Raw genomic sequence first — 11,201 nt, 5'->3', positions numbered from 1 at the left:
GTAACACCAATCTGGATAATTTCCCTTTTGATTAACACAAAACCAACTGACTATCCCATCATATTCACAGATTCTGCTGAAACTCAAGGGAAGGGAGTGACATGAGGTTATACACCTGAGGGGTGGGAGTCTTGAGGGCTGTATTACTTACCTATGGCTGCTGTAACAAGTTACCACAAGCTTAGTAGCTTAAAACAACATACATTTACTATCTTTCTGGTCTGGAGGTCACAAGCCTAAAATGGGTCACCAGGATCATCATCTTCTTTATTAATATCATCTGTGCCTTCCTGCCCATTTTTTTTTCCCCCAGATAGCTTTCACTACCAGTTCATCAGATTCTGCTAACTACTTCATTAAATTATTATAATGTAGAAAGCAGAGTCACCTTTATTATCGTTAAGCTTTCTCAGCAACTGGAGAGATTAGCTTTCTATTTCTTCCTGTAACTTCTTCTACTAAGGTTTCATAATTTTCCCTGGACAAATTTCTAATGTGGTAGATTAAATTTATTCTCAAGTATTTAAAGGTTTTCTATCATTATTACAGTGAATTTAACATGTATGTCAAGAAATCATAACAGTAATGAAAATAATTGTTCACTTGTATCTACAACTCTTAGTTAGATTAATTTCTGTGTGTTTTCCCAGTAGAGTAAATCCTTGACATTCATGATTGAACAGTCATGGTTTCAATAACTTGCAAGAGACCCTGAAAGGCCATGATGTGTAATAATTTATCATTTTACTGGGGTTCAAAATGGAATCACTCCTGCTGCAAGGTTGCTGTGTAGGAGAAAGTCATTTTGCTAAGGGGAGTAACCAGCCACCCAGCATAAGAGCAACGCTGGATATTATACACCGTTCGCCCTCCCCCAACCCTTTCCCTTGGTGAGTCACCACGAATGTTTGCACATTAAAGCCTCTGAGAAATTGTGCAATAAATGAATTTGTTTCATTTTGTTTAATTAGTGTTTCTCAAACTTATTTGCGAACAGACGTTTTTCTCATGGTGCACAGTGTACCACGAGACACCAGTTTAGGACATAATGGTTTAATACTTAACTGAAAGAATGGTTACGAGTAAACAGTCATTTAAAAGGTAATTACCCCCGTTTGACTCCACTTGTACACAAGACATACGCTATGATGTTTTTGAGTTGGGATTTTCCCAAAGGTTTTGAGACTTATCTTGCACAAGAATACCTTCAAATCATTGGCAAATGTGATACTCTCCTTTCTTCATTTCCCATTTTTGTGCCATTTGTTTTCCTTGCTGCATAACTATTTTAGCAATGTTATAGTCTGCCGTTTTATTTTACTTTATTTGTTCATTAAACAAACACATCTGTAGCGCTTGCTGTATACTGTTCTAAGTGTTCTATTAATAAAAATTCATGAAGGGTAAGCTGTGACAAAGCGAGAGAGAGGCATGGACATATATACAGTACCAAACGTAAGGTAGATAGATAGTGGGAAGCGGCCGCATAGCACAGGGAGAACAGCTCGGTGCTTGGTGACCGTCTGGAGGGGTGGGATAGGGAGGGTGGGAGGGAGGGAGACGCAAGAGGGAAGGGATGTGGGAACAGATGTATATGTATAACTGATTCACTTTGTTATAAAGCAGAAACTAATAAAAAAAAATTCATGTAACCTAAAACAACCCATGAATTAGGTGCCATTCTAACTATTCCTGTTTTACAGCTCAGAAAACTAGTTTCAAACGGTGACAAGGCATTCTTGCCTAGATCCTACTTTTTAAGAAAACCATCACAAATACTTTCCTTCAGTCATATTATTGGCTCTAATTATAAACATAAACATATTATGTAAAAGAAGAAAACATTCTATTTTATTTGTTTTTAATGTGCCTTTAATCAACATTAAATATTGAAAGATACCGATTACCTTTCTTAGCTTCCATTGAGATAATTATGTTTTCTACCATTTTTCTGTCAATGATAATAAGGTATTATGCTACCTTTGTTTTACTTGTTTGTAACAGGTCACTTGTTTCAATGTGTTGCTGTGTTTTGTGGGTTAAGATTAAGATTTTATTTCTAAGCTCAAAAATGAATTGAATGACAATTCCCTTCTTTAGGGATGGAGGGTGATGCAAATTGTATTTTCCTCAGCCAACTCAATGTGTAAATATCAATGCAGTGGTTACCCTGCTACTCTGCACTGGACACTGTAGAACATGGAAGATTCCAGATGAGCTTAATATGAGCAAGAGCAGTGGAAAGGGATGTGGACCTTCTACGGCCACACAGGAAAAAGGATCATGTTCGAGAAGACAGTGATTTTGAGAAATTTGTAAATGCCCAAAATCTGTACAACTGGACACTTGTTTTCTATTATTCCATTGCGGTTTCCCCCAAAGACCTAAGATGGACTGAACAGATAGATCCCATCAAGTGAGCAAACTTGTCTCATGCACTTCTCTTTTTTTCTTTCCATCTTCATTCATATCTTTATTGCCTGCCCCAGTTTCTCTCCCACTCTCCACTCAGTTCCTTTCTCCATTCCAAGCCCTCCCTCTTTTCCCATTTGGGTCGGATGCCCTTAAGCCTCCCTTCCTCCATCTCACAGGCCAGATTCATGCTTTTGCCCCTACTCCAGCCTCTCCCTCTGGGCCCTTTTGCCCTCTCTCCCTGCCTCCTCCTCTGTCCCTGCTCCTGTCCTGGCCTGTCTACCCCCCTCGCCCCTTCTTCCCCCTTTGTCCCATCACTAGGATCCTGCGGGTGTGGATTCTGTGACTGCTTCGTTCTCTTCTCTGTCATCTTGGTGGGGTCCATAGGCAGCTCTCCTGTTGCTCAGAGATGTGGAGGCAGTTGCTAAGAGACAGTGAAACGTCAGTACCTGGCCCTCGAGGAAAGAAAGGGAGCGAAACAGGGAGAGAGGAGGGGAGAGAGGGAGGGAAGGGGGAGGGAGGGGAGGACCTGGCAGAAGCCACATGCCCCAGCAGCCTCAGCACTAGCTGAGTTTCGGGAAGAAGCATTCGGATTCTGTGAACTTTCTTCTAAGCATCCTCTCTCTGATTCCCCTTTTGACTAAAAGAAAGGAAACGGCACGGGGACCACAGGACGGGAAACCACAGAGGATGCTGCCCAGGGATCCTGGAGCCATGGAGGAGAGGCCGGGGGAGGGGACAAGCCTGTGAGGCAATCTCTTCTCCTGAAGCAGCGAGCGGGGATTCCAGGATGAGGGAGGGAGACCCGTGTCTGCTGCAGATTGATGGCTGTGTCCTTGGAACAGAGTAAGTGGGCTCCTGAGGGCCTGTGGGAGTGCAGGGGGAGACCTTAGGGCTGAGAAAAATGAGTCTGGTTAAGGGGAGCTGGGGTGATTTCCCAGTGGGTGGGATTGAGGCTGGAAGCGGTGAGAAGAGAGGCAGTGCCGGACGAGGGGGTGAAGGGAGGACAAGTGTGGACAGCAAGTGGGCACAAGAGAAACGAGGGGCCACGGCGGATGCGGGGTGGGGGGCGAGCTGAGACACTGGGTGTGTCATCGCGCTCAGCCTCTCTGCCTGACCCAGTGTGGGTGTGGGCTCCCACTGCGGGGCAGAGGGGAGAGTGGAGAGTTTGTGGAAAAGGATGCTGGGATTAGGGGTGTGCACCGGGGGTGAAAGATGGTGGGGGGAGACTGGGAAGGAGGCTCTGCAAGTATGCGTATGCAGAAGGAAGTGGGAGGTGTGAGGGCCGGGCAAAATATGGGGGAGTCACAGGAGAACAATGCTCGTGTGTGTGGGGGGGGGGGAGATGGGAGTGCTGAGTGTGGAAAGGGGGTGTGCAAACGGCCAGTGTGTGTATGCATTTTTTCTTAGAGAGTTATTCGAAGGTGGGGTGTTTAGTGCTGATGCGGGTGGGGCTAGGAGGAGAAGCCAATGCACCTAGCCCAGGACAGACACCTAGGAGGAGGATGGCTGCAGGTCGGGGCGGGAAGGTTAGTGGGTGACAACAATATGAGGGTGGGGTCTGTCCCCACACTTGAGAGACAGTAAGCAGAGAACTTTGTGGTTGGTGGCCAAGAAGGCGGCCAGGGAAGGCAGCAAGGAACCTAGGAGGACAGCAGGGAGGACAGGGCACTGGTTCGCTCTGCCTGAGTGCTTTCCTTGTTGACAGAGGGAATTCGGCTTCCGCCCACTGAACACGGAGCCCGGCTTGGGAAGTCCATCCCCTGAGCTCTCCTAGCCGACCCTCATCCTGCACCTCCGGGACACATGGCTCTTTCCAGCCGCAGTGGCCGACAGTGGGGATCCTCCCTTCCCTGGGGATTTCAGTAGACACTGAGGCTGAATACTGAGGCTTTCAGAGGCCCATGGAGACCCCCTCCCCCCCAGGTTCCCTTCCCAAAACGCCCACTCCAGGACCCTCTTGGACTCGAGCCCACTGGGCCACCAGTAGAAATGGCCTCTGAGACCTTGAACGTAGGAGAGTCAAAAGCAGCCCTGGCCTCCTAATGGGTCCCAGACTTGGGAGAGGACTTAGGGGTTTTCAGATGTGCCAGGACCTTTAAAAGTCACCTTTCCTGTCCTCCACTCCCCCTCCCACCTCTCAGACATAGTCCAGAGAGGAGCACCCAGCAGTCATGGGTGAGAGGGACATAAAAGACCTGCAGGGACCCTTCCCCGATCTGCTGGCAGCTGGTCCAGCCCCATCCTTGTGTCATTCCTTTCTCAAGCTTTGATCATCTTTTCAGGCCCTGGGGGACCTCAGCTGGGTGTATGGCCCCCTAGGCTCCAAAGGGGACTTCCTGTGGAGCTCACACAGGGAGCCCTCTGGTGCTTAGAGGCTCCTGGGAAAGGCTGGAGCCATGATACCACGTGCTGCCAAGTCCCACCTGCCAGGGCTCTGGCCCCTGATGCAGCTGCCTTTCTGAGCCACTGACTCTTGATTCCATGGACACAGCCCCAGCCCCGATGGGCTCCCTTCAGCACCGCTCTTGCCAGCAGCCTAAGATGGGTGACACCTGGTCCCAGCTGCCCTGGCCTGGGCCCCCCTGCCCGGCCATGCTGCTGGTCTCCCTCATCTTGGCCGCAGGGGTGATGCCCTCGGATGCCGGCACCAGCTGCCCGGTCCTTTGCACGTGCCATAACCAGGTGGTGGATTGCAGCAGCCAGCGGCTCTTCTCCGTGCCCCCGGACCTGCCCAGGGACACTCGCAACCTCAGCCTGGCCCACAACCGCATCGCCGCCGTGCCGCCCGGCTACCTCACGTGCTACATGGAGCTCCGGGTGCTGGATTTGCGCAACAACTCCTTGGTCGAACTGCCCGCGGGCCTCTTCCTGCACGCCAAGCGCCTGGCACACCTGGACCTGAGCTACAACAACCTCAGCCACGTGCCGGCCGACATGTTCCAGGCCGCCCACGGCCTCGTGCACATCGACCTCAGCCACAACCCGGGGCTGCGGAGGGTGCACCCGCGGGCCTTCCAGGGCCTGGCGCAACTCCGGGACCTGGACCTCAGCTACGGGGGCCTGGCCTTCCTCAGCCTCGAGGCTCTCGAGGGCCTGCCGGGGCTGGTGACCCTGCAGATCGGCGGCAACCCCTGGGTGTGCGGCTGCACCATGGAGCCCCTGCTGAAGTGGCTGCGGAACCGCATCCAGCGCTGCACAGCGGGTAAGGGAGGGAGCCCGGCCCCGCGGACAGCAAAGGCTCCGCGGGAGAGGGAGGGACTTAGAGACCCTGCGCGCCTGCTGAGGGCCGACCTGGGCTCGCCTCCTCGTGCACCGGTCTTGCACTGCCCACGTCTTTGCCGAGTCCTTGCTGTGCATACCCGGTGCGGGGGACCCGGCATTAATGAAACAGACGCCACCCTCGCCCCTGTGGCCCTGATGACCTAATGAGGCAGACAGAGAGCAAACAAGTAAGAACAGCTCATTAATAACAGACAGTGTTTATTGAGCATCCACCATGACCTTCCAACTTGGCAGGTGTTATCTCATTGGACCCCACTTTTATTATCCCCATTTTACAGGTGAAGACACTGAGGTTTAGAGGAGTGAAAAGACTTGGCCAGAGTCTCTCATTTAGAAAGTGGCAGAGCTGTGGATAAAACCCAGGTTTATTTGACTTCTAAGCTCTGTTCTACTCTACCAGATTGCTTTCTAAGTGTGCTAAGTACTAGAAGAAATAGAAATGGCGCACCCCATTTATTTTAGTACTTACTATCTGCCAGGCCCTATTCTAAATATATTACATGTTTTAGCTCATCTCATCCTCACAAGTACCCTAGTGGGACACCACACACACACACACACACACACACACACAGGAGGAAACCAAGGCACAGAGAGGCTCAGTAACTTGCCCAACGTCCTACAGCCGTTAAGGGTTGGAGTCAGGATTCGAACCCTGGCAGCCTGGTTGCCTTCTGGCTGTATCCTGATGAGTCCGGTTCTAGGCTACCAGGAGTAGGCAGGACTTGAGTTCTGGGCTGGCCAAAGGGCCTTGGCAGAATTCTGCAAGGTTTGGGCATGGAATGTAGATCTGAGAAGAGAAACTCTTATGTGGCTATTTAACGAGCCAGCCTCTACTGGGAGTGGACTGGGGACTGAAGGAGCCTGAATCCCACAGGCTCCATGAGCCTGCAGGCAGGCAGTGTTGAGCTGTGGTCCCCAGACACCAGCTCTCCTGTGTGGCAGCACCGAACCTCTGCAGTAGAACCAGCTGGGAGGCACCACCCGGGGGCTTTCCCAGAGCCTGAGCTCAGAAGCAGCGGTGCTGGATGAGGTGGGAGGGAGAGGAGGACTGAGTGGGGAGCCCAGGATCAAAATAGCTTGCAGGGGGCTGTGGGTCACGATTCCAGGGTTCCCGCAGAACTGCGGGAGGAAGCTCTCTGGGACCAAAATAGCTGGGGACTGAGATGGGCTGAGGCGAGGGCGCACGAGGGGAAGGCTGGCTGCCTGGAGCGATCTCCCCACTAGCCTGACCTCTGCAGGCTGCACCTCCTTCCCTCTCTCTTGTACACTAAGGACAGAAAGGGCCCGCAGGGTTCCTCCACACACACGGGCTGCTCCTCTTCCGGGGTCTCGGAGGTCCCTGCTACCCTTCCGAAGAAGTCCAGGCTCCCAGTGAGCAGGAGAGGGGTCCAAGGTCCCATCAGTGAAGTCTCATGTCCATACAGATGAGGGACCCAAGTTCCAGAGAGGGAAAGTGACTGCCCACAGGCCACAGCTAGAGACGCAGCTTCCTTGTTCCTCCACAGAACACACTGTGCACCATGACACACTCTCCAGGATATGTCGTCTGGGGGGCAAAGAACTTGCCAGTCTAGGTAGGACTAGGTGACACTCTGCCCTTTGTCTTTTTCTGCGTCTTCCTCCCTTTTTCTTCATGGGATTCCCATTACTATCTCTATGTTTTGGACAAATCCCAACACAGAGGAACATAGGGAGACCTTGGGATATAAATCAACTTCAAGACTGGTCCCTTGACTTACCAGAGGGCTTCGTCAGCCCCCTGGCTCCCATCCTGCCCTCCTGCAGGCTCTGTCAATTGCCCTCAGGGTCCCCACATCCCCCAGCCTCACAATGCATCACCACCACCCCATTCATTCACTCAGTAGACTTTGGGATTCAGCATCTTCTGGTTCTGGATGTTCAGCTCCAGGTGCCATCTTGTCCTGGCTGGAGTCTGGGGTACTATGCATACAGCCTACAGAGACCCTTCAGCCTGAGGTTTGGGGAAGGTTGCATCCTCCCTCTGAACCTGACTCTCCATTTCTAAGGAGAATCATGCTCATGCATTTCTCAAAAGACTCAATCCAAGTCCATCATTTTATTCTTTTCCCTCAAAGACTGCAGAATGAATAAACACCATTTATGCACCACATAATTTAAAAAGCTCCTTCACATCGACTTTCTTAGACGATTGAGACTAAAGTATCCCCTTCTTACATTTCCCATTTCTTCATCAGAGCCAGAAAAGCAAGAAAGACTTGCCCAAGGAGAGAGTTGGATTAATATTTATCCACTGAACGAAGGAGCGGCTGGCTGCTGGAAAGCCAGTGCCTGGCACTGCAAGGCAGAACTGCTATCTGCCTGCTGCTCTCCCTTCCAAGGCAGAGAAAGACGCAGCCATTGACAACCACCATGCATTTGTACCAGTGACCCTGGAAGGATGAGCTGGGGCCATCAGTGGTGGAGAGAACAGCAATCCCACTGAAGGAGAAGCCCCTCCTATAGAAGTCTGTGTGCAGAATATGACCCCACTGACCTGTCCAGAAAGACCAACCTAGGGTGACAATAAAAACACGCACCTATGTAGTACTTACTGTGTACCAAGAATATATCATTTATGTATGTTAATTCATAGAATCCTCACTGCAATCTTATGACATAGTTACTTTTATTATCCTTATTTTATAGATAAAGAAACCACAACACAGAGGTGTTAAATAACTTAGGCATAACCATACAGCTAGGGAGGGATAGAGAGGGGATTTGAACCCAAGCCAATAGCTCCAGAGCCCATACTCTTAACCCTACACTCTGTGTATCTGGAAAAGCCATATGGGGTAGTAGAAAGACCCAATGCTTTGGAGTTGGACAGAGTCATTCATTCACATATTCAATTAACAAAGGTTAATTGAGCATTTAATGGACAGGCCTCTGTTCTAATGCTAAGGATACTGCAGGAAGAACTTATAGTCAAAAGGAGAAAACAGATAATAAACAAACTGTGAGACAGTGATCAATACAGTGGGGAAAAAAATAAGCAAAGTAGGTAAGAGAGAGCAGGCCCAGAGACAGGTGAAGTGGGGTTGCTATTTTATATAGAATCCTAAAGGAAGGCCTCACTGAGAAGTTAATATTCGAGCAAAGTCCCAGAGGAGGTGAGGGTCTGAGCTGTGCAGAGATCCAGGGGAGAAGCACCGTCACGAGGGGACAAATGCAAAGTCTCCCCCTCCCCATGCTGAAAGGAGACATGCTCGGGGTGATGGAAGAATGACCACAGGTGTGCATAGATGGATCCGAGTAAACCAGGAAGAGAGTGGAAGGGATGGGGAGGTTCTTCTGGGAAGGAGAAGAAGCCAGGGGAAGGTTTCAAGCAGAGAGTGACATAGCAGGACTTCAGGTTTAAAAGGATCACTCAGCCAGCTGTGTCGAGGTGGATTAAGGGCAGAAGCCTAGAAACCAGTTGGGGGGCTATTGTAAGAGATTACGATGATGATGAAATCCCACAGAAGTCCCAGATCTGCTGTTAGCAGGGGCTACGGGACTTTAGGCAAGTTACTAAAGTCTCCGAGCAGTGATCTCCACCTCTATAAAAACATATATAGGGGCTTCCCTGGTGGCGCAGTGGTTGAGAGTCCGCCTGCCGATGCAGGGGACGCGGGTTCGTGCCCCGGTCTGGGAAGATCCCACATGCCGCGGAGCGGCTGGGCCCGTGAGCCATGGCCGCTGAGCCTGTGCGTCCAGAGCCTGTGCTCCGCAACGGGAGAGGCCACAACAGCGAGAGGCCCGCGTACCGCAAAAAAAGAAAAAAAAACATATATGTATATAAGGCTCAAGAGGGAGGGGATAAGAGAACATATGTATGCATATGGCTGATTCACTTTGTTGTGCAACAGAAACTAACACACGACTGTGAAGCAATTATACTCCAATAAAGATCTATTAAAAAAACTAAAAAAAAAAAAATACTTGCCGTGAGGGTTGTTGAGGGCACTAGAGAAGGTGAGTGAAACTTTTGGCACATGGAAGAAAGTTCATAAAAACCCAGCTTCTCCTGGCAGGGGCAGGGGCTCCCTCTTCCTGCTCTCCCCTCAGCCACTCACCCTCCCTGGCTTCTGTGTTGCAGATTCTCAGCTGGCTGAGTGCCGGGGCCCCCCGGAAGTCGAGGGCGCCCCACTCTTCTCCCTGACCGAGGAGAGCTTCAAGGCCTGCCACTTGACCCTGACCCTGGATGATTACCTCTTCATCGCCTTCGTGGGTTTCGTGGTCTCCATCGCATCCGTGGCCACCAACTTCCTCCTGGGCATCACGGCCAACTGCTGCCACCGCTGGAGCAAGGCCAGCGAGGAGGAGGAGATTTGACCCGGGTACCTGGTGTCCCACCACGCCGCCCACCATCACTGCCGCTGACCACCGGGCACCCTCCCTGGCTGCCCACTCTGGCTCTTCCCCGGCCAGAGTGGGCAGCCAGGTCATGGCTCAAGCAAGGTCAGGAAACTACCTTTGTGTGAGCTTCTACGGTGGGCCAGACACTGTGCTAGGAACTGGGACCGACCTAGACCTTGCCCCTCAAGGCACTTACCTCTGATAGAGGAGAGAGAGTCGAAAACTCTTCCCTTTAAGACCTTATTTCAACACACTGAGTACATAGTTATGGAAGCCCAGAGGGGGAGTCATCAACTGTGTCTAGAAAAGTCCAAGAGAATTACAAGAATGGAGGTGATTTTTGATGACCCAGGTGAACTGGGTCATCAAAAAGTTGTCTGCTTTGTCCATAGACAAAGAAGGGCAGACATAAGCCAATGACAGAGGCCAGAGTATGCATGGTGTGTTGAGAACAGTGAACAATCCCTGTGACTTCAATGTACAAAGCGGAAGTGACACAGGACCAAAACTTTCCCCCTGACACCCAATCTGTCAGCTCTCAGCATTGCCCATCACTGCCTCTGAGGGCGAGAACACCTCCATGCCAGCCCCCTGAGCCTCCTCCTACCAGCAGTTGCCAGCTGAGACCACCTCCTGTTGACTGCCCTCCCCCCATCCTATGTGGCCAATTGTAGCATGCTGGCGAGGTCCAGGTAGCAAACTGAGGATGGACACCTTCAGTGCTCTTTCTCCTACCCCTGTCTCCTGCCTCTCACTCAAGCGTGGGCTTCAGAAGAGGGAAGCAGGAGTCCTGGCACCCTGGGACTCCTAATCGTGTGACTGTTCTTGCCACGGTGCTCATGCCAAGGGATCTCGACAGGGCAGTGCACCGTGGGCTGCAGCCCTGTAACATGATACCCAGGACGGAAGGAGGAGAAGGCTGCCACAGTCGTAACCGTCAGAGGATTTGCTCCCCCTTCTAAGCAACTCACCCACTTCAGCATAAGGGTGAGAGAGGTGTTAATTACCCAGCACTTGCTGGTGTCAGGCACTGTGATAAGCTCTCTCCAGAGACAATTCCCTTTAATGCACACAACAATCTCTTGAGGTGAGCATTGTTGTCCCCATTTTACAGATGAAGAAATTAAGGCTCAGAGAGG

The 11,201-nt window shown here is 51.0% G+C and overlaps 1 protein-coding gene across 1 annotated transcript; it reads left to right on the top strand.

Moving 5' to 3' along the window:
* Positions 1 to 4,941: 4,941 nt before the first annotated feature.
* On the top strand, positions 4,942 to 10,038 carry LRRC55 (leucine rich repeat containing 55; the record flags this gene model as incomplete). Its single annotated transcript, XM_082627393.1, has 2 exons — positions 4,942 to 5,617; positions 9,803 to 10,038. The coding sequence occupies exons 1-2, from the start codon at positions 4,957 to 4,959 to the stop codon at positions 10,036 to 10,038; spliced, it is 897 nt and encodes a 298-aa protein (XP_082483519.1). The 5' UTR covers positions 4,942 to 4,956.
* Positions 10,039 to 11,201: the final 1,163 nt, after the last annotated feature.

This window comes from Mesoplodon mirus (genome assembly GCF_964341445.2).
Source record: "Mesoplodon mirus genome assembly, chromosome: 7".
NCBI lineage: Eukaryota > Metazoa > Chordata > Mammalia > Artiodactyla > Ziphiidae > Mesoplodon > Mesoplodon mirus.
Note: the sequence above shows the minus strand (reverse complement) of the source record. Positions and strands in the feature narration are given on the sequence as shown.